The sequence below is a fragment of the Choloepus didactylus genome, chromosome 8, assembly GCF_015220235.1.
Source record: "Choloepus didactylus isolate mChoDid1 chromosome 8, mChoDid1.pri, whole genome shotgun sequence".
NCBI lineage: Eukaryota > Metazoa > Chordata > Mammalia > Pilosa > Megalonychidae > Choloepus > Choloepus didactylus.
In genome coordinates, this window is record NC_051314.1 from 123,751,630 (window position 1) to 123,775,982 (window position 24,353).

The 24,353-nt window shown below is 39.5% G+C and overlaps 1 protein-coding gene across 2 annotated transcripts in view; it reads left to right on the forward strand.

The window, feature by feature from the left end:
• LOC119542201 (PZP alpha-2-macroglobulin like) overlaps positions 1-8,466 on the forward strand; it is a 44,913-nt gene extending 36,447 nt beyond the window's left edge. For both annotated transcript variants that reach the window (XM_037846772.1, XM_037846773.1), the window contains exons 28-36: positions 678-858; positions 1,581-1,804; positions 3,133-3,351; positions 3,521-3,648; positions 4,737-4,827; positions 5,536-5,604; positions 6,366-6,468; positions 7,281-7,322; positions 8,313-8,466. In XM_037846772.1, the coding sequence (XP_037702700.1) occupies positions 678-858; positions 1,581-1,804; positions 3,133-3,351; positions 3,521-3,648; positions 4,737-4,827; positions 5,536-5,604; positions 6,366-6,468; positions 7,281-7,322; positions 8,313-8,335 (1,080 nt within the window). In that variant the 3' untranslated portion in view covers positions 8,336-8,466. The remainder of the gene's footprint in view (positions 1-677; positions 859-1,580; positions 1,805-3,132; positions 3,352-3,520; positions 3,649-4,736; positions 4,828-5,535; positions 5,605-6,365; positions 6,469-7,280; positions 7,323-8,312) is intronic.
• The last annotated feature ends 15,887 nt before the right edge of the window (positions 8,467-24,353 follow it).

Below are 24,353 nucleotides of genomic sequence, written 5' to 3' on the forward strand. Positions count from 1 at the left end.
AAGTACCAAAACTAATCCTAACACAGTGTTCTAATTTCCTAGGCTGCTTAAGCAAATACAATGAAATGGTTTGGCTTAAACAATCGGAATTTATTAGCTTATGATTTGAGGCTGGGAAAAGTCCAAATCAATGTGTCATCAAGGCAACACTTTCTCCCGGGAGACTGTGGCTTCTGGGGCTGGCTGCCAGCTATCCTTGGTCCTTAGTTTGTCACAAGGCAAGGAACACAGTGGCATCTCCAAGTTCTGCTGATGTTCGGCTTCTGGCTTCTCCACCTGTGGCTTTTTTTTCTATCTGAAGTTCATTCTCTTATAGAGGTCTTCAGCAATAGAATAAAGACCCATCTTGATTGAGGTAGTTCGCACCTTAACAGACGTTACTTCATCAGAAGGTCCTACTTACAATGGATTTCACCCACAGGAATGCATTAGATTTAAGAACATGTGTTTTCTGGGGTACATGCAGCTTCAAACCACCGCACACAGGTTCCCCAACTTTATTCTTTGGAACTTAACTATGAGGTAAAGAGATCTAAAATTGGCTTCTATTTAAATATGATGGACATCTGGCTGTTTACCTGGCTGGCTGAAAACAACTACTGATGTCTGTCTAGCAGTATCCAGTTCAGGGATTGTTTCCTCTTCTTTTCACCACCACCCCCATCTTGCCTTCACAGCACACTACTGTTCGCAATGCCCTGTTATGTCTGGAGTCAGCCTGGAACAAAGCAAAGGAGAAAACCCATGGGAGCCATATCTATACTAAGGCGTTATTGGCCTATGCTTTTGCTCTGGTGGGAAACCAAGATAGGAGAAGAGAAATACTGAACTCAGTTGATGAGGAAGCTGTGAAAGAAGGTGAGAGAAAATGGTGATATTTCTTTCCTTCCACTTATACTGATTCTGCAAATAAAGGAGGAATATACTCCTGCTTAAGTTAACAACTTCATTTGTAATTCCTTAGCCAAGTCATACATTGTGAGATCAGAGTATGTCTTTTAAAAACATCTTCTTTAGGATTGCATATGTTGCACAGAGGAAAACATAATAGACATAACACCATAGATAAATTATGGAATTTTTTTCCTACTTGCTAAGACATATATATTAGATAAATATATTTGTTTTCACATGATGTCTAACTACATACTGCATGAGAAGAGGTGCAAAAAAAGCCTTAATAAAAGAAATGCAATAACATTTCCAAAGTATTTTTATTTTTAATTGCCAGATATATCCTTACAAAAGTCCTCTGAGATCAATAGGTAGGTATATACTCCAATTTATAACCCAATTCCCAGGAAATATTCCAGTGAAAGAACTCTATCTGCCACTTTTTTCTTCCACCAATTCAACCAAAACAACATTGCAGAGATTGGTAAGGATGCTCTATATTTCTTCCTCCAACAACATTCTCTAAACCAAGTTCAGCATGGAAGAATTTTGAGTATGGGGAACTTATGACAGAGAGAATCCTATGTCATCTTCTGTATTATTATTTTAAGTTCTCATATGATGTGAATGTGCATTCATTTATTATCTGCAATAGTTATAATTCTTTCCTTTTTCTCAACCTCAAGACAACTCAGTCCACTGGGAGCGACCTCAGAAACCCAGGGCACCAGTGGGGCTTCTTTACCAACCCCAGGCTCCCTCTGCGGAGGTGGAGATGACATCCTACGTGCTCCTGGCTTACCTCACCGCCCAGCCTGCCCCATCCCCAGATGACCTGACTACTGCATCGCACATCGTGAAGTGGATCACAAAGCAACAGAATTCCCAGGGCGGGTTCTCCTCCACCCAGGTCTGTGGTTCCCCAAGAGTCTTCTCCTCCAGGTTCCCTTTGAAAATGTGAGACTTGAAAATAGAACGGTTATAAGGAAATGAGAAGAAAAAACAAATCATGAAAAATTGTTTAGGGATGTTTGAGACGTGGGAATATGGAGGAAAGAGGCCTGAGAAATTCCCCAAAACAATTTTCACTAAGCCCTATGTTAACATGCTATCAATTTGGTTACTTTCAATAAGCATTATTCCTCTCTAAAGCTGTACCATGTCATCAGCACACTTTGGTCATTGGCCATGCTCTAGACCAGGGTTTTTCAGCCTTGATCACTTGATAACAACTTGTAAGGGGCTGCCTGTCCTGTGCACTGTAAGACGTTTAGTAGCTTTCCTGCCCACTGGACACCGGAAGCAATCAATGTCCAGTTGCAACAAAGCAAAATCATCTGTGGTTCAGAACCACAGCTCTAGACTACAAGTGCTACCTTTAGAATTGTGTGAAAAGGTCTTCTAAGATGAATCAGAAAATTGTCTGATCAAAAGTAACATGACCAAATAGAGCTCACTTTGATCTTCATGAAATAATTAAGTTCTATTAAAACTACTCCAAGGAACTCAGCCTCTTCACGTCTTTCTACTCCAAAAAGCTGCCCTGAGAGTACCCTTCTTCCTTCCTCTATTTTTGAAAGCTAAAGCTCTTGGAGATTTCTTTTTCTACTGAGGTCCCCCCCTTCCAAGACCTCTTTCAATATTCAGGATGTACAAAGTGAAACTTTTATTTTTCGCAGAGATTAAGTGTGTGTGTGTGTTGAGGGGGTGAGCAAGCCAAATAAAGGGAAAAAGAAACTTGGGAAAGTACAACTTGTATTATAGCACCATTTTTATTCACAGCCAATTTCTCTCACTCTTCCATCTAAATGGTACCAATCATCTAATTTACTACAGTCACCACTATTGTTTTAACTTCTTAATTTTAGACCTGTTCTTTGAAGGATATATCCAAGAAGGCTACGGATAGGTAAGGGCAGGGTCTTCTGAGTCAGGACAGTCCCCTAGAAAATAACAATGCAGATGAAAATAGTGAGGCCAATTAGAATTAGTAATATTTTATTTCATTTGGAGAAACTGTAATATGACTTGGATAAAGCCTGAAAGGCAGAGAAAAGGGAAAAGCAATTAGCAGATATATATTTTGAGGGAGGGAGGAGGAGGAGGTGGAGGAGGGGAAGGAGGTGGGGGGGGCGAGGAGGAGGAGCCAGCGCCCCCTTGTGGTGGCAGACGCAAACTTTTGGGACAAATCCTGTCTACAAAAAACTGCAGGGGCGGGTCTCCACTCATCTCTTCCAGGACACAGTGGTGGCTCTTCAGGCCCTGTCCAGATACGGAGCAGCCACTTTTGCCAGAACTCAGAAAACCGCACAGGTGACCATTAAGGATTCAGAGACCTTTTCCACAAATTTCCAAGTGGACAACCAAAACCTCCTGTTACTGCAGCAGGTCTCATTGCCCAAGGTGCCTGGGGATTACGCCATCACCGTGACAGGGGAAAGATGCGTGTATCTGCAGGTGAGACTCCCGGGTTATGCTGGAGAGAGTCAACTCTAATCTGTCCCACCAAAAGAGAAGCTCTGCTCTTTCCTTCCTGGGTGAGGCAATGGCAAATCTGGAGACATTGCATGATTTAAAAAAGTCCCAGGGAAAAAGAAAAACTGATAGTGTCCTTGGTGTCCCACAGACATCTATGAAATACCATGTCCACCCAGAGAAGGACGACGCCCCATTTGCTTTGCGTGTGCAAACTCTGCCCCAAACTTGTGATGGACGCGAAGCCCACACCAGCTTCCAGATCTCACTGAATGTCAGGTGAAACCTTCTGACCGCATCCCCTACTTTGAGTCCAAAAGCTACATGGAACCATCAGTAATTAATAACGTATTTGGAAGCTATGCTATCAGATGAATATAATTTAAAAGTGATATATCTACTTAATGAATATATACCCCTTGATCATTATAAAGTGATCTTTTTCTCTCATAATTCTTTTTGTCTTAAAGTCTCAGTACTATTTTAAAGGCTAAGGAGACTGGGAGTATTTACAATATGAGCAAAGTCTGGTATTAAATCTGTCAAGTAAAAACAAGTTAGACTATTTCAATCTTCTAATCTCTACTTTTCCTTTACACTAATTTTGTTTAATTCACTGCTAAAGAATAAATTATTATCCTCAAGGAGTTGTATCTTGCATTGAGATAAGTCTCCCTTACCTCTTCTGAATAATGGAATCCTATTTTATTATTTCTCTAATGAAATGGATAAATATTAAATGCTAATGCTAAATGTAAAGTATGAAGCATGAAATATAGAGGTCATCTTATCAAACCCATCAATAATTTTTACAGGAATCCTAAGAAAACTTAGTAACAGTGCTATGTTTCTGATGCTAATGACATTAGCATTATTATTGTATTATAATAATAAATCGTATTTCAGACAACAAACCTAGTTATTAAACATCAGTTTACCCAAAGTATGAGACATAAGAGAGTATCTGATCTCACAACATTTAGGAGCTTCTTTGGTAAGACATGATACATTCAAGTCACTTAAAAATATAAAAGTAATACATACTAAATAACAAGTGAATATTTCAGATGGAACATCCAAAAGCTATAGATGTGTGAAAAATGCAGATTCCCAAGCTCCATTCCCAAAGATTCTGATTTGATCATTTGGAAGTAAGGCTTGAGCATCCATGATTTTAGCAAGCTGTGCATTCATTGTACACTCAGGGTTCCAAACATCAATATCATATATGTCCAACAAACACAGATCTCTGGGGGTAATAATATTAAGGAAAACTTCATGATATGAACATGGTTATGGTGGGTCTTGAAGGAGGACACCTCATCTTACAAATTAAGCCCTCACTCCTTTTTTCTTTGACACCACAGTTACACCGGGAGCCGTCCTGCCTCCAATATGGTGATTGTTGATGTAAAGATGGTATCTGGTTTTATTCCCCTGAAATCAACAGTAAAAATGGTAGGTGTATTTTAAGCCAATTTGACCTCATATGATTGAATGTTCTATATCCCCAGACTAAGACCAGACCAATATTGAGGCTTTGTCAATATCACCCTGCATCAAAAAATATATTTTCTTCAAACCCAGGGATCTACCTTCATTAATTATTTTTTGCTCTAAGCTAAGAGATGTGTGATATTAGAGATATCAGAGAAATAAAGAGGAGTCTCTATCCTTAGGCCATTCATCATCTAGTTAGGGATTTACAGCTTGTGGGCATAAAACTGTAAAATAAAATCCAAGAAAGAGATTATGACTATGTATCAAACTCACTGATATGCACTAAAAAATATTGGAAAGGACAAAATCAATGTGAGCTAAAAACATCAAAGATGCCAGAGAATCTAATACATTACATAGATATTAAAGATTGGTGGAAATCCTGACCTGAAAATACTTAGTTTCCTTTTCTTCACAGAAAGCCAGATTTTTCCCAGTTAAGACATGACAAGGTTGAATGCTGTCTGCAAAGCTTGATCCTTTCCTTATCCCCATCTTTTTGTGCAATATACCCCAGCTATTTAATCATGAAGATAACTGAAAGAAATCCTAGCCCTCAGAGTATTTGGAGAATGAACACACTTGTCTCTTGTTACAGTCTGCTCTAGGTCTCACACTGTTTTCACATCTGTTCTCTAACTTTCTGAGTTCTCTAATTTTCTTCAGCTTGAAAGCTCTAGCTACGTGAGTAGGACAGAAGTGAGCACCAATCACGTCCTCATTTATTTGGAACAGGTGAGAGTCTTGACATCCTGGATGAGACTGTACGTATTGCTGGTCTACATGGGTGTCTCCACTGGGAAACAAGTCAAAGAAGGAAAGTGATGATTAGTAATGCCCTCCCTGAAAGTTCTTCTATTCTAGTCTAACTTGAAAAATCTCTGGTTAAATCTGTGAAATGTTCTGCTTTCTTTTTAATTACATTAAAGTTGGGATATGAGTATTTTTATGAAGTTTTGACTAGGAAACCTATAGAACAAATGGTTTATCATGCATTTCTGTTATTTATTTTTAAAACACTAAAAAAGGAAGGACTCTGACAATGATGCCTGGTCATATTAGTGATAGTGTTAACATTCTAATGTGTAACTATATTAAATAAAATCTAGCTCTCATGAATTATCTTCAAACATCTGACTATAAAGATGTTTTATTCAGCCACACAGAAAAGAATACTGTAATTACAAACTGTGCAAAGACAAGTCTCTGCATCTTAGAGATGCAGATAGGCCCGGAGGATTAATCTTGTATAGGAGACCACAAAATAATATGGATTACCTGAGTTGTTCAGGAGGAAGTCTGGGGAATTTTGTTGTTCACTATAAAGAGTTCCCAAGATTGCATTCTGAAACCCATATTGACAACCACAAATGTTTAAACACCTAAAAGACATGAGTGGATGGATAAGTGTCACAAAACGACAAAGAATATGTTTTACTCAAGGGAGAGAGAAGGAGGCTTTCTAATTTCTTGATTACTCCCACTTTTCCTTTTAGGTGACAAATCAGGCACTAAACTTTTCCTTCACGGCTTTGCAAGACATCCCTGTCAGAGACCTGAAGCCGGCCATCGTAAAAGTCTATGATTACTATGAGACAGGTGAGTGTGAGAAAACTGAGCTAATTAAACAATTTCAACCCAGATCCAAGAAATCTGAACTTGAATAGTGTGTGTGGGTCACTTGTGACAAGACGTCCTGTTTTCAGTCCCTTCAGTCAACATCACATCCGTTCATTTCTTTTCTCCAAGAGATATCCTGCAGAAACTACCTGCAGAATAAATTTAGCAGTTAATATTTATTGAGTCAGAAACTTAAGAATTTTTAAAAGAACGGTAATATCTGGTCTCTGCCCTCAAGTAGTTTACAGACATAGAGAACATGATACACAAGAAAAGATAATAAAACAAGGAATGCAGTTAATGACAAGTGAGTGTTAGAGAGCTAAGTGATGAGGAATTTAGAAGGGAAAATGGCATAGAAGGCTGGTGCTCAAGAAGGTCAAGCAGAGGACGGAAGAAATGAGTTGGATCATAAATGATACAATCTTTAGAGTACAAAGGAGTGGAAAGAATGTTTCAAGTTGGAGCAGTAATCTTAGAGAAGGGATTAAGGAAGCAAACTGGGCAGAGTGAGTAGAAGCAGAGGGTTCACAGAAGAGAGAACTACAATACAACTCCCATCATCTTCCTAAGAATTTAAAACTTGAACAGCTGCTGTTTAAACAGGCTTCAATTCTCCCCCAGAGAAAGAGATGGATATTTTAACTACCTTGTTCAACTCTGGTCTATTTACTTGGAGTTTTGACTATTCTGAAATGATTCACTTTTCTCCAATAGTAAAGTGAATAGACCCAATGTGGCCCCTCATTCAGAGATATTTTGTTTCTCCCTTCACCCCATGGTTCTTTCAGATGAGTCTGCCATTGCCGAATATATCGCCCCCTGTAGCACAGGTAAGGGGTCACAAGCATGACCTGTATCATAGTCCTTTAACCTTGCTCATCAAACTTCGCCCTAAATTTTAATTTCTCTGCAAGGCTTTTCCTATATCTGAGATAATCCATATGGCCTGTTCTCACACAAAGAGACTTTGGAGAAGAGTACTTTCTCTGTAGGTTGACTTTTCAATTTCAGTTATTCACTCCATTATCCAAAAGTCAATAAGCTTTGTTTGTAGGACAGCCGTCTCTAATTGGTAACTTTTTCTACCATAGCTAATTGGGTTTCCTTCAGCCTAGGGGTCAGTTAATTATGGCCATCCGTCTGTTTGCCCATCTGCTGTAACAAATATCACATAATGGGTTTGCTTAAACTATGGGAATTTATTGGCTTATGTTTTTGAGGCCAGGAGAAGTCCAAATCAAGATATCGGCAAGGCTTGCTTTCTCCACAAAGCTGGCTGCCAGCAATCCTTGGGGTTCCTTGGCTTTTAACCCTGCTTCACGTTACATGGCCATGTCCTCTCCTTTCTATTCTGTGTTCCATTGATTTCCAGCTTCCAGCCTCTCCCTGTGGCTTTTCTGTTTGTGTCTGAATTTCTTCTGCCTGTAAAGGGCTCTGTTAATCCGGGTTAGGGCCCACCCTCATTCAGTTGGGTCGCACCTCAACTCAAATAACATCTCCAAGAGATCCTATTTACAATGGGCTCATGCCATGGGAATACTGATTAAGATTAAGAACATGTCTAAATTCATGAGTACATAATTCAGCCTACCATATCCTCTAACCAAAACCAGCCCAACACTTATTTTGTAAATGATGAGTTGAGTAATTGTGACAGAGCCCAAATGGCCTGCAAAGCCTAAGTCACTTACTATCTGACCTTTTACAGAAAAAAATCTGCTGACCCTTGCTTTAGCCAACTCTGCTGCCTTTACTCAACTGAGAGAATGCTCACTCCTCAGCAAACCCATAACCTTCTTGTGGTTTTCTTCTCTCTATAGATGCACAGCACAGAAATGTTTGAGGACCATACTTGGGCTACACATTTTTCTGGACTCCCTGTCCTATGCTTCTCCTTAGAAGGAATGGGGTTCTTTGTCTCTGTCAAGCAGACACCACAAAGGCTTTATAAATAAATGTATATTTTGGGTCAAACTATTGTTTGTTGCGTCATTCATTCATCATGCATTTATTATACTTTTACATGATGAGTTACATTGTTTTAAGTAATGTGGCGAATACAGCTTTCTTTTATATCTACTAGAATTTCAACTGTGGATATAGCATATAAAGTCAAGTAGAGAAAAATTTCAAATAACTTATGTTCTGAAGGACATTAGAATAAAATTGTTCATTGGTCCAGGAAGAATTCATTTAGGAACTGGAAGGAAAAGAAGTAAGCAGTATTGGTTAGTAACTAGAGAAAGCATAAATATTTTCTTGAGAGGGAACGCCCTAAGCAAAGGACTTCACAAGAGACTAAAACGATTGGAGTAAATGGAGAAAATGTTGGAGAAATGCAGTAATAGGCAGTGGTTATAGTCCAGACACTGCAGCCAGACTGCCCAGGATCGAATCCTGACTCCATCCCTGCCTCTCACACCGAGCCACTAGGGCAGTTACTTAACCTCTCTGCTTCTGCTTCCTAGTGGAGAAGTGGGGATCATAACAGACCCCACCTCAATCATGCCATTCTCATGAGAGAGGGAAAAGAGTAATAGCTGAGCTAAGCAATGGCTCTTACAGCTTCTACTTGGCTGAGGTGTCTGTCATATTGTATTGGCTAAAGCAAGTCAATGACCAAATGGGTGAGGTGGGGGGAGGGTACTTCCTCCCACAGAAAGACACACAAGTCACACCGCATTGTGCAGAGGTATGTAATTCTCTCTCACAGGGACAATAGAACATAGTTAAGAAAAATAATACAACTCTACACAGGAGTGAAGTAGAGATTCAGTATTAACTACCCAATTGTCCAAGTAGTTTTTATTAAATAGTTCCTCTTTAATACACTAATTTGAAAGGGCACATTAATCCTATACTAAATTCCCACACTTTTTTTGTAGGGGGGTTTCAGGAATTTCTAGTCTGTTACTTTGGCTTTGCTGTGTATTCATGTGGCAGTACCACATTGTTTTAATTATCAAGATTTATATGTTTCAGTATCTCACAGGGCTAATTCCCACTCATTCCCCTTATTTTTCTGAGTTTTCTCAGCTATATTTTTGTTTATTTTTCCATGTGAACTTTATGATAGCTTCTATATTTTAAAATAATAAAAGTCAGATATTTTACTGGAATCTCATTAAACGCATAAATTAACTTAGAATTGTCAGGTTTTTGAGGGTGAATCCTCCTATCCAAGAATAGGATGTGTTTTGTTCTCTTCATTTTCATTTTCATCTTACCAAGTTGTCTTGTGTGTGTTTCAATGCTATTTTTTAAAAGTTTTTAGATGGTTTTATTCACACACCATACATTCCATCCTAAGTAAACAATCAACAGTTCCCAGTATCATCACATAGTTATGCATTCACCACCACTATCTGTATGAGGACATTTCCATTTCTTCCACAAAGAAAAAGGAAGAGACCAAAAAAGATAAAGAAAGGAAAAGAAGTGACAACTGAAAAACAACAAAAGAAAAAATAAAATAAAATACAATAAAAAAAGTCAGACAGCAACACCAACAACAAGAATCTCATACCCCTCACTTATATCCCCCTTATAGACATTTAGCTTTGGTAAATTGCCTTTGTTACAATTAACAGAATCATAATAAAATGTAACCATTAACTATAGACTCTAGTTTGCAGTGATTGTATTTTTTTCCAATATCATCCAATTTTTAACACCTTGCAAAGTTGACATTCATTTGTTCTCCCTCATGTAAAAACATTCCTATGTTTGTACATTTAATAACAATCATTGGCCATTCTAGGTTTCCTTCTGGTGTCTTACATGCCCCTAACCTTCCTCTTTCAACTGTACTCACAGTCATTTTTGTTCAGTGTACTTAAAATATCATGCTACCATCACCCAATATTGTGCTATCCATTTCAGGATCTATACAATCAATCCTGTTGAACATTCCATACTCCTTCAGCATTAAATGCCTGATCTTTACCCTCTTTCTATCTCCTGGTACCTTCATTTCTACACTCTTCTCCAAACCTCTCTCTCCTGTCTTTTCCTATCTGTCTGTAGCACTCCCTTTAGTATTTCTTATAGAGGAGGTCTCTTGTTCACGAATTCTCTCAGTGTCTGTTTGCCTGAGAATATTTTAAACTCCCCCTCATTTTTGAAGGACAGTTTTGCCTGATATAGAATTCTTGGTTGGCAGTTTTTCTCTTTCAGTATTTTAAATATATCATACCACTGCCTTCCCACCTCCATGGTTTCTACTGAGATATCCACACATAGCCTTATCAAGCTTCTCTAGTATTTGATGGATTGCCTTTCTCTTGCTTTTGGCAATCTCTCTTTGTCTTTGACATTTGATAATCTGATTATTAAGGGCCCTTGAGTAGTATCTATTTGGATCTATTCTGTTTGGGGTACACTGTGCTTCTTGGATCTGTAATTTTATGTCTTTCATAAGAGATGGGAAATTTTCAGTGATTATTTCTTCCATTATTCCTTCTGCACCTTTTCCCTTCTCTTCTCCTTCTGGGACACCCATGACACATATATTTATATGCTTCATGTTGTCATTCAATTCCTGGAACCCTGCTCATATTTTTCCATTATTTTCCGTATCTGTTCTTTTGTGTGTAGAATTTATGTCCTATCCGCTAGTTCATGGATCCTTTCTTCTGCCTCTTTAAATCTGCTGTTATATGTCTCCATTGTGTTTTTCATCTCTTGTATTGTACCTTTCATTCCCATAAGTTCTGTCAATTGTTTTTTCAAACTTTCATGTTCTTCCTTATGTTCGCCCAATGTCTTCTTTACATCCTTCATCTCTTTTGCCATATCTTCCTTCAACTCATTGATTTGATTTTTGAATTGATTTACCATATTTGTTTGAAGGTCTTTAGTTAGTTGTTTCAACTCCTGTTTCTCACTTGAAGTGTCATTTTGCTCCTTTGTGCCATATCTTTGTTTTTCCTAGTGTGACTTGTAATTTTTTGTTATCTATGCATCTGCTTTACTTGATTACCCCAATCAGATTTTCCCAGACCAAATGGGACCAGGTCTCAGGAGGAGACTATAAGCAGTATCAAGTTTCCCAGTGGATCAGACCCAGCAGATTATCACACTTTCCTGTGAGGCTTCTAGACTCTGTGTTTTTCCTATCCTGCCCAGCAGATAGTGCTTGTCAGCTGCAGCTCCCCATCAGCATAAAAAGGTGTGGTTGGCCTTTAATTCTTAGCAGACCCTGTCCCTGCCAAGGACCAGGTGAGTTGGGGGCTGAACTTAAGCTATTTTTGTGCCCCTCACCCCAGGCCCTAGGGTCTGAATTCTCTGAGGGAGGGCTGCCACTTGAGCTGTCTCCCCCCTTTTCTTAGGGAAGATATGCTTTTTAGGGAATTGTGTCCTTCCTTGACTTCTTCCTTTGTCTCTCTGATTACCTTAACTCCACCCTTGCCTGGGTCAGTGCTGACAACTAAAAATGCCTGAGGCTTTCTATAATGAGCTACTTAGAATGAGAGAAAAAAAAGAAAAAGAAAAAACAAAGAAATCCTGTTTTCAGAGCCAGTCCCCAGCCCCCAAGTTTCACCAGTCTAGAGGCTGAGTTGGTACCTGGTTCTATGTGCCCCTTTTCTTGGCACACAGCCCTTTTCCATTATTCTGAGCTCAGCCAACTCCAAAAGCCTCTGATTTTATTTATTTTTTTCCCACCACCTTGCCTCCTCTCTGCCAGGAGAGACCTCAGAGTTCGTTTCTTGTTTGCTCTGGGTTTATCTGTGCTCATACCTTGTATTCAGTAAGCCAAATTGGTTAATTAAAACTGTAATTGGAGCTTGATTGAGCTATCTTCTCTTGCTCCTCGTAAAGACTGCCTCTTTTTCCTTACAAGGAAGTGTTCCAGCTCAGCCTGCCATGCCATGCCAGTGCAGAAAGTGCACCAGCTCCACAGTTTGGGGAGCTTTACTTACAGTTCTATGCTGTGATCTCAGCTGTTCCACCCATTCCAGGCTGGTGTACAATGTGTGTCTGGTCACGAATGTCCACCAGTTGTTCTGGACTATAGCTAGTTGTTTCTGGCTATTTGCTACTTGCCCTAGAGGACTAACTAAATTCCACACCTCCCTACACTGCCATTTTGCCCCTTTCTCCCAGTACCATTGTGTTTTAACTTCTTACCTTTTTTCTAAGTGTATAGTGGTATTTTGTTGTAATTTGCATTTCTTAATGACAAATAATATTGGCTTTTCATATATTTAATACCCATTTGGATATCTTCTTTTGAAAAGAATCTGTTATTTTTTACCTTTTTTTTTATTAGATTGTGTGTTTTTTCTTATCAATTTTTAGGAGTATCTTATATATTCTGATATATGTTATTGTCAAATACATATATTACAAAAAACTTTTCCCCATCTATCATTTGCCTTTTCACTGTCCTAATGATGTCTTCTCATGAATAAAGCTTAATCTGAATAAAGTTCAATTCATTTTTTTCTGTTATGGCTAATGTAATAAGCTTCAGATTCCCCTAGAAGCTTGGCTGCTGTTACCTTGCACTTAGAGTGGGAAATTTCCTACACCACACTCTGCTCCATACGGCTAAGAGTTTCTCTCTACAATTTTGTTCCTCTCCCAGCAGTAGACTGTAATTGCTTGTTACTCTGTTATGCTCAAGATTCTGTGTCCTGGCCCAGCCTCAGTCTTAGGTTGACTTTCCCAACCTCTCTCTTTCCTTCCTCCCTGTGGCAAACTCTGCATGTTTCTGTGCTGAACCTGGGTAGGGTCACCCTCCCCCAGCAGTAGCAGATCTCTGCTTGTTATGGGTATAAGATTCTAGACCCAAGAGGACTTGCTACCCCTTCTGCAGAGGCAGAGGACTTTTGTCACTATACCTTCTCCAGCAGCAATGAATCTTTGCCTGTGTCTTGTAGAGTGGAAGCCCCTCCTGCAGAAGCAATGGATTACTGCCTGGGTGCTGGTGATAAAGAGTGTTTGCTGCACTGCCCCCAGAAGCTTAAGATTTGCTTTGTATGAAATAAAAGAGTCTGGGGGAAATAGGTGGCGCACCATGCCTGACCTTGTAAGGGTGAATACCAATGAAGTTAAAAAAAAAAAAAATCGCTAGTGCCAAAAGAAAAAGAGATGCTCCTCCCTTTCCTTTTCTTAGAACATTTCCTTTAGAAAACGTAATAGTAAATTCTTTCTCTGTCCCTTCAAGATGTATGTAAACCATTTAAGAGCTAAATTAACCTCTTGCCAGTTTTACAACCCAGGGTTGTTTTTCTTTAAGGGCCTTCAAGCTAGCTCTTTGAAATTTATCAAAAGGATGATATGGGCCCTGTCTTCAATTCTCTGTGGAATTTAAACCTAGATGCCTGGCTCCAAGTTGACTACCTACCTGTCATGGAGATATAAGAAGACTTATTTGTCTTTTGAATAAAGGCAATTAGCTAACACAGATAGAAGGTCACCCTAATTGCCAAGTTAATTTAGGGTGTAGTAAGTCAAGACCTCTTACTTGAGGGCAAGTTATCTTTTATCTTGAGAATACAAATGGAATGTGTTGTGTCTTCCTGGCTGTATGGAAGGCTGAGATTTCATTGTTACTACTATCTCTTTAGTAGATTGCCTGCAATGTGCATCCAAGTCTGGTTTAATGCTTATTCAATAATAAAACTGTTTAATCCTTGTCTACCATGGTGGAGAGGATTCACTGGGTCAGAAAGAGATTTATTTTTAATTATTTCCTCAACATTCTTTAGAAGTAGCCAATCACTTCCTGCACATTTGCACAAACAAAAGAGTCTCTCTCCAGTCAACGCCCAAGATAAAGGGCATGTGAACTCCCCCATTGTATCTGGAGTCCTTACTGTTCCAAACTAACACATGAGCCCACACCTGGTCTTTAAGAGATTGTTTACATTCCAGCTGCTCTCTCTTATCTGCTCAGGAGCCACCTCTTTCTCTAGTGTTCTGCCAAAGATGATGCAGTCCATGTCTACTTGGAAGTTTTTCTCACTCTTTGGAATTCAATTTACTTGGTTACCTTGCAACCTCAGATCTTTGATAGGCTCAAGGAAAGTTATGATTTTGTTGATTATTCAGCTTTTTCCCATCATTAGTGCCAGAGCAACAATTTTGGCAACTTTCTATGTCTACATGGAAACAGAACTTCAAAATCACCATTTTGCAACTCCAACTGAAATAATGGATCTAGACTTTAAACACCCACAGTTGCTAATGTTACATGAAGAGAAATAATCAGACATTATATGCTTCCTGATGGAAGAATACAATAGTGCCTATGAAATAGCACTGCCACAAAAAATTAAAATCAAATCTGCAACAGGCCACAGGACAGTTGGGACTTCATAAGAAAAAGGAAAGCTGCCAGGCTGCTGCAGCTGTAGCCTGGCCACTTTTGGAGGCCTTGTGATCCGCTATGGAAGAGGCCTTGACAGCTAAAGTGGCAGTTCACTACCTGGAAGAGGAACTTAAGTTAGAGAGGGACATGTGGGCAGCCCAAGCAGAGTTTAAAGATGCTTTAAATGAGAGGCTATGCCAAGTAGATGAAAATTGGGAAACATTAGCATGTTGTACACTAGGGAAAGGGGGAGGAAATTATGTAAGGTTCAAGTAAGATATATTCTAACTTCCCCTGTTGGGATCCTAAAGTTTGGGACCCAGTGGATTTTTCTTCAGACGATAAAGATTCCCAGTCTGACTGGGAGAAGGAGGATGAAGGGTGTAAACTTGTTTGCCCTCTGGCGCAACATAAGATTAGGTCAGAACATGTCTCAGCCCAACTGGGCCCCCAGGCAGACGGGGATGACACCACTGATGCAGCCACAGCCACAGCCACACCCATTGAACAAAGAATACATTTTACAATGTGAGATTTTACCATTTTGAATTATAAGGAATTGGGACTTATTCCTTGTGCAAAAACCTAAAGAATTTTTATCAAATTGGCTACTGCCATTGTGGGGTACCGGTGCAGATGGTTTACTGCTCTCAGGGCATAAGATGAGTAAACTGTCCTCTCACAACCTGTCCTTCTCTGCATCACCACATACATTTGTTATCCCCTAAGATGGAAATGAATTTGCTACTTAATTGGCTTATATTCCAGTGTAAGGAGGTGTGGCCCCATGAGGGGGATTTGCCCCATCAAACCTCATTGATGAACTACATTGATGTATTGAAGGGGCTGGGAAGGAAGCATGCGGTTTACATGCTGGGTGTCATTGGACCAGATGGTGTAACTTAAACCACAAGAATTAATGAGGAAATTCTACATACTGCTCCCAATCAGTGGTATGGGACTTTAATGCCCATTCTCAACCCACTTATAGGACAGCACATCTCACAGACTGCCCAAATGATGTCACACCTGGGAGACACAGATTTCCTAAGGTCTATGGGTCATATCCGGAGGGGTTATGGTGGTCTGAACTAGGTGTTGTGTAGACAAATGTGGAGAGATCTAATAGCTGCCAGAGCTAAAACTAAGGATATTGATGGGCAGCCAAATGCAATATTAGTTAAACTGTGGAGCAAGCTGCCAAAGGATCAGAGGTTTATTAAGCTTGAAACCAGGTCACTAGAGGAGGATGTGGATTCTGGCCAAAAGACACAGCCAATACCATGTAAAGAGCCCTCTGGCCCCCTAGCTGAGGACGTCTGGGAGGTCCCCTTCCCCCAAGCATAGGAAGTAGAGTGAGATCCCCAAATAAGAACATTATACAGGGGCACTGGAGATCAGAGTCCACATATAGAACTAACTATCTTTTGGTCCCCCACTAGTAAACATACAGTTTGACCTTAGTAGACACCAGAACAGAATGTACCTTAATACATGGGAAATGGTCATGAACTGGGGGCCCTATGCTAACTATTGCTGGATATGGGGGCCAAAGTATTAAAGCAACACAACCACAAATACTAATGCAAATTGGCCAGTTACCACCTCAAAGGTATACAGTGTACATATCTCCTATTCCAGAATATATATGGGGAGTTGAAATTTTGCAAAATACATTTTGCAAGCTACTGTTGGTGAATTCCATCTCCAGTGCTGGGTGATCAAAACCATCCAAAGAGGACATGCTAAGTGGTCACCAGTAAAGTTACCCTCCCCCAGACACACAAGGCAATGTATCAATATAAGTTATCAGGGGCCCATCAAGAAATCACTGCCACTGTTAAGGAATTGGAAAGAGTGGGCATCATAATCCCCACTCACAGCCCATTTAATAGCTGAGTCTGTCCAGGGAAGAAGCCTGATGGTGCCTGGTGGATGATTATTGATTATAGAAACTTAACAAACTAACTCCTCCTTTGTTTGCAGCTGTACCAAACATAACAACTTCATTACAGGATTTAAGTGCTCCATTAGGCCAATTTCATTTTGTGTTGGATCTTGCTAATGCCTTTTTTAGCATTTCTTTAGATCCTTCCAGCCAGCCTGTGTTCATCTTCATGTGGGAAGGACAACAGTGGACATTCACCATGCTACCACAAGGATATCTTCATAGTCCCACTATTTGCCATGATTTGGTAGCTCAAGATTTTAAAATGTCAAACCTCCAGCAGAGGCCACACTCTTTCATTATACTGATGATGTTATGTTAACAAGTACCTCTCTTGCAGAATTGGAAAACGCTGCTAAGACCATGGTGGCCCACCTCAAGAACTGAGGATGGACTGTAAACAGGGACAAATTACAAGGGCCTAGATGCTCTGTCAAATTCTTGGGTGTTGTTTGGCCAGGTAAGACTAAGGCTATTCCCTCTGCCATTGTTGATAAAGTGCAAAATACCCCATTCCACACACTCCTAAACAGATCATGGCTTTCCCTGGTTTGTTGGGTTATTGAAGACCATTTATACCCTATTTAGTGCAGATTCTAAAAACCTTCGTATGTCCTTGTTAGAAAAGGATAAACATGGGAATGTGATGCTCCACACTAGGCTGCTTCTGAAAAAGCCAAATGGGCTATCTCACAGGCTCAGGCTTTACACGGGGTGGACCCAGATGTGCCTTGAGAGTTAGACATGGTCAGATGTCTATGGGTGGGGCTTGTGGCAAAGGCAAAAGGCAAAGCAAGTTCCCATTGGCTTTGGGTCTCAGCTCTGGAAAGGAGCCAAACTGCAGTAAAGTCCCTTAGAAAAACAGCTGTGTGCTGTCTATAGTGACTTACTACAAGTTGAGGGATTAACCCAGAAATGCCTTGTGAAATTAAGAACAGCCATCCCCATACAGGGGTGGATACAGGAGACTGCCATTAAGCCTCACACTGGCAATGCACAATTCAGCACCTTAATGAAATGGAAAGCTTATCTGCTGCAGTGCAACATTTTTAACAACAGCCCTTTAAGTGCAGGGATGCATGATATCTTAGGACGAGTTTCTTATGTGTGATTTCAGTATTAAATGGGAAAGTTTCCAGATTTTCTGATATATTGAATTCTGTCAGGCCAGCAGGGTATTTCACACAGTCCAATTTGCAGGGTCACAGTCCAACGCTGACCAGTGGCACCCAACAATGTCAGTTCAGCATTGAAATTTACTGTGCATGTAGATGACTGCAGAAGCTTTTTGCAGAAGGGTATTTGCTATGATCTAAGGGTGAAAAGAAAGATGTTATGGGAAACTATGGGAAGCAATTCCTTTTGATCTAACAGAATACAAGCTTAATTTCCATTTATATATAGAAGTGTTCCTGGAAACAGCGTTATTAAGAGGGGATTTTAAATACCATATTTTTTCTCCCTGAATTTGCAGGGAGCTTTCTGGGATTACATCCATAGTTAACCTAGGTATAATGAATGTCCACAAAGTCATACATGTAGTTCCCTGGAGTATTGGGTCCTGGATTAATGATACAAAAAGTATTGCCATTTTTTGTATAAACTGTGGTTTAATACTCAAATTTTGAACAACACCAATAATTCATGGGTTTAGGATACCCAACCAATGTGGCTGCATTGGCCAGGACCAGGGCCGATCGACCTTGTTTTCCCCAATTTCTAGGATTTATGGCACAGGCAAGAGTAAGTTCTTTTCATTACCTCATCATGATTGCAGCATCCCTGGTCCCTTTACCTGTATTCACAGCGATTGCATAGGTCCAGCTGTTACTAATTCAATGGGAGCAGGAGAAGCTGCTCAGGCCGTGAATTGAGATTGGTGAGGGCTGGATACAACCAGTGTGTCCACTGCTGCAGAGATGGCTTGTTATCTTTTAACTTCTCTTTTGAAAGCCAATTCAGTCTTTCAATTAACCCCACTGCTGTGGGGTTGCAAGGTAATTGAAATGTCCACAAGGCATCATGTTCAGTAGCCCAGGCTTGGGTTAGTTGTCCAGTAAAGGGGATCTCTCTATCACTGCCCACATGAAAGGGGACCCTGAAAAAGGCACTTAGCTTTTCTGGGCTATGAATTGTAGCTCTTTGGTTAACGTTCCCTACTAGGAAAGCCAGCAATTGTCCAGTGGTCATATCCATGGCTGCAAAGACGTATTTTATACCTTCAGATAAAGGATGGGGCCAAATATAACCTACCTGCTACCTGGCATCACTTTGTGAAGTAATCTCTGTGTGGGGGAGGGGGGACTCCTAAAGTTCTGTTATCTCTTATACTGTTGTTGTGGAATATGGATACAATGTCCCGTGCTCAACGCAAACTGCTGCGTAGATGTATAGTTGTGGCAGCCCAGGGGTCGGGACGCCCCATCCCTTAGGGAAAAGGTGGCACCTGGAGCATGCAGTGGCCTGCGTGAGCAGATCACAGACGTTGAAGTCACTGAGCCTAATCACTGCTGGTAGTCAACTTTTGCAAGACTCAGCTCAGGCTTCTTTGTAAGCAAGTCTCGCAAGGCTCTGCTGAACTGTATAAAGCACTCCTCTTCCTCTTGTTTGCACTGATCATTGACTTCTATTTCCCAACTGACTGCCATTGGGAAAAATTCCCCTATATATAAGTCCATTATTAAAATGCATGGGTAACTTTTTGCCTGGCATGTTCTTTGGTCTTGGGGTTGAGTTGGGTTGAAGCAGTGAGAAATGACTCTCCTTGTGCTTCTTTTAGACCAGAATCAAAAGGCATATAGTGTTTCACAGTGGAAAATTTGAAGGAAATCTTTAAGGATGATCCCAGCAATCTGAATTAGGCTGTGAGAAAGAGTTCTGTAAGAAATAAGAGGTTTCTCAATGATAGGGATTAGATGGGAGGACAGGAAGGAATATAAACCAGAAGTTAAGAAATTCTCCAATCCAGACCACTTCTTAAATTTCATCTTTACACTCCCTGAAGAGAGAAGGATAAGATGTGTGCTAGTCTTTTCCCACAAATGATGTGTACATGTCTACTTATTGCTGTGCATTTTGATCCCTTTTTCATAGGGTCCAGTGCTGTTGATCCATCTTTACATAAGGCAAGGGAGAAACAAGAAACAGATCAATTCACTTCCACAAAATCTCACCACTCCCAGAAAAACAGTTCACACTTCTTAATGCTAGTGGTCTTTGTTGAATCCTAGATTTAAAAATTGCAGATTTCCAGGCCCACCTGATGCTTACACAAGCAGAAAGAATACATGTGTGGGTCAGTATTGGCATTATCCAATAAAAACCAAAGTGGGAAGAGGGAAGTAGTTTTATCCATTACTGCATAAGAAAATCATAACCTGGGGGTCTATTACCATGAGTCTCTGAAAGTTTTTATGCAATAAAGAGAGGTTATGGAGGTGTATGTGTGTGAGAATGGAAATTCCCAAAATGAATACAAGACTAGTCTGTTCTCCCACCCCCCTCCTTTCCCTTTTCCTCTCTTTTCAAAAAAAAAGATTACTTAATCTTACCTTAACTGATACTATATATGCTCATTTTTCTCTTCCAAAAGTAAATGAAATATTCCTCAGGTGTTCTTAGCTTTCTTTTCTGACTAGCATGGCAGGATGATTTATTGAAACATTAACTGGTGTTTTGTTTCACGGCCAAAGAAGATTTGTGAAGAAAGTGAGTGCCATGGTTTTGATTCCCTGGTATTTTTCCCATCACCATTTTTCAAAAGGGTAGCCAGGACCTTGTGTTCTTTTGCCTCAAGAACTTTCAATATTGAAAGCAGACATTGCTTAAGCACAACATCCTGGCCTTTGTGAAAACCCTGGTTAAGTAAACAAATTATGCTATGTGCTCCTGAAGAAGAGATCCTTTCAGAGATGTGAGGGTAGAAGCCCTGTTGGGGAAGAGAATCCAAAACCAGGAGATGAATGCAGGTTTGTGGAACTCAGAACAGCGGAAACCTGGGACCCTCCCTCCCTGCACCCAGGGGAAGGGCCAGGACCTCTGAAGTAAACGGCCATTTGGGGCAGACCCTAGTCTCAGCAAAAATCATTTCGCCCAAGTGTGGCACAGAGTCAGCTGAGTGGCCAAACCTTGAAGGGCCTCCAGGGTTGGACAACAGCACGGTTATGTAGGGAGTAACCATTTGGAGCAAAAACTAAAGCAATCTCCCCAAATATTTTGATTTACAAAACCCCACTGGGTGGAAAGCTGTAATAAAAACTGAGATCAGTTCCTACCAGGAAATGTGGAAAGATGGAAGCAGTGCCAGATATAATTCAATGAAAAGAAAATAAAACAATGGTATATTTCTTGAAGGTCAGAGTTTATGGTTACAAATTCATATCTGCTACCACACTAAGTTTTCTTAAAAATATACTAAAACTTTTATCTTCCTTGCCTTTTAAATTGAATTTTTAAAATTTTTAATTCTCACTCACCATCATTGTGAAACCACTGTGACTAATTCAGACACCAACATAAAGTGGATGGTCAATTCTTATAACTTGTTGATCAGCTAATCCTAGAATTCCTATCTTTGAAATGTATTGTATGGAAGATAATGAATGAAAAGACTTCTAAAAATGTCCTATATCCCATCAGGTCTTTTTCTCTATTAAGGAATATAGAATAGTTGCTGGGGGGAAGGAGAACATAAAGAAAAGGGAGAGAGAATAGACAAATGGGGATGAAAGTCTGCTCTTTGCATCTTTCTCCTTGTCTATACTCACTCCATAGGGATTTCACCCAGGGTCATGACTTTAACAACCATCAGTATGCTGATGACCCCCAAATTTTTATTTAGTCCAGACCACTTTCTTTAACTCTGGAGTTGTAAATCCATCTGCCCACTCAACAGCTACATGTGGATGTCTGACAGCATTTTTTTTAATTAAATCCAGTTTTATTGAAATATATTCACATACCATACAGTCCTCCATGGTGTACAATCCACTGTTCACAGTACCATCATATAGTTGTGCATCCATCACCCCAATCTATTGCTGAACATTTTCCTTACATCAGAAAGAATCAGAATAAGAATAAAAAATAAAACTAAAAAAAGAACACCCAAATCATCCTTCCCCATCCTACTCTATTTTTCATTTAGTTTTTGTCCCCATTTTTCTACTCATCCATTCATACACTAGATAAAGGGAGTGTGATCCACAAGGTTTTCACAATCACACTGTCACCCATTGTAATCTACATTGTTATACAGTCATCTTTAGGAGTCCAGACTACTGGATTGGACTTTGATAGTTTCAGGTATTTACTTCTAGCTATTCCAGTACATTAAAACCTAAGAGGTGTTATCTATATAGTGCATAAGAATGTCCACCAGCATGACCTCTCAACTCCATTTGAAATCTCTCAGCCACTGAAACTTTATTTCGTTTCATTTCACATCCCCCTTTTGGTCAAGAAGATATTCTCAATCCCATGATGCTGGGTCCAGATTCATCCCTGGCAGTCACATCCTGCATTGCCAGGGAGATTTACACCCCTGGGAATCGGGTCCCACATAGGGGGGAGGGCAGTGAGTTCACTTGCCAAGGTGGCTCAGTTAGAGAGAGAGAGGGCCACATCTGAGCAACAAAGGGGTACTCAGGGTGAGACTCTTAGGCACAATCATCTACAAGTTTAGTCTCTCCTTTGCAGTAATGAGCTTCATAAGGGCAAGTCCCATGATAGAGGGCTCAGTTCAGTCAGTTTTCAGTTTCTATTTTAGAATCTTTCAGCAAAGGTTTTTCGTTTGGTCTCCAGACCCTTAAGTTCTGGCCCCTGCCTCCTTCCCTATTCCTATCTCCTTATCTTCTGTTCCAGACTGTGTGTACTACGTTAATGACCACGCCTTCTCACATCCCCTTGTGTGATCTCTTTTTCCCATTCCAACATCAGAATAATTCCTACTCTTCCTTCTAAATTCAAATCCAGAGCTACCATCCCCAGAAACTTCCTTCTCTTTCAAATTTAGGTGTCCTTACTCCCCCTTCCCAAACCCTCCACATTTAACTCCTTCAAGGCACTTCATACCTAGCAGTGATACCATTTATTTACTCTTCTACCTCTCACCAGATTTTAAGTTCTCCCAGGGCTTTCTATTCTCAGACATTACAGAACACCTCTCACAGAGTCAGTGTGCAATAAATGACTATGAAAGAAGTTAGCAGTTTACACAGTGTTGTTCTGGACCTGCACGAGTTATTTTGTTTTTGTTGTGGGTTTATAAATTGCCCAGTTAAAGAACTTTTTCAAATATTGTGAACAAACATTTTCGGGACTCAACCAACTTTTCAGAAGTCACTTAACTTGTTTCCTTAGAATTTTTAGTTTATGTTTTTCAATGGGTAATATTCACATGACTCAAAAATTAGATCATATAATGTACTTTTTAGGTACACAGTGAAAAATCATCTGCTCATCCTTGTCCCTGGTTTGTCCAATTCCCACTTCTCCTCCTTTTAGGTAACCCCTGCTTTTAGTTTTTTGTGTAACCTTCAATACAAAACTGTCATGAGCACACTATTTTTATTTTCACTTAACTATATTTCTAAAACATGTTTCTGCATAAGCACATAAAAATTTCATGTTTTATTTTCACAGTCTGACAGCACTGCTTTGCATGGATGTATCACAATTTATGAACTTACTCCCTATTGATGTAAATTTGGGCTGTTTCTTTTACTACTATAAATAATACTACAATGAATTATCTTGAGCATACAACAGTTCTCAAAGGTGCAAGCATAACTGTAGAATGAATTCTGAGAAATTTAATTTCTGAGTCAAATGATTTATGCAATTATGGTTTTGAGAATCAGATGGCTATTGTGATATATTGCCAAGTATTGCTGCATATTAATTTCATGTCCAGCTACCTTACTAAATTCTCTTATTGTTTGCAATAGTTTCTCAGTTGATTCTTTTGTATTTTCCAGGTATAAAATTGTTTCACTTGCATATAATGATAATTTATTTCTTCCTTTTATATTTAATACCTCTAATTTATTTTTTCTTATTGGCTGAAATATCCAGTACAAACTTAAAGAACAGTGGAGATGGCTGGGCTTTTTAATCTTATTTCCAACTTTTTGGTAATGTCCTAGTGTTTCCTTTTTAAACATGTTACTGGCTTCCATATATATGTATGTATACATATATAATTATACATAAATTTTAAAATTATGTATAATTATACATAATTTTTATAAAAATGGGTATTTAATTTTGTGAAATGCTTTTTGATGTCTGAAATAAAATCAGCTTGGACATGGTATAAATTTTGTAATTCTTTAATATGCTGCTGGATTATGTTTATTAACTGTTCATTGTTCATTTAAGATTTTCTATTGATATTCATAAGTGAGATTTGTCTCTTTGTGTTATCTTTGCCAGGATTTGATATTAATGTTATATATTTTGTTCATAAAAGTAATTTTTTCTGGGGCTACTTTGCCATGCTCTGGAACAGTTTTGATGTCATTGGAATTGTAGTTAGCACACTGCTGTGAGAGACCACCCCACAAGTCATGTTTATTCTAGAAGTGCTCAGGCCAC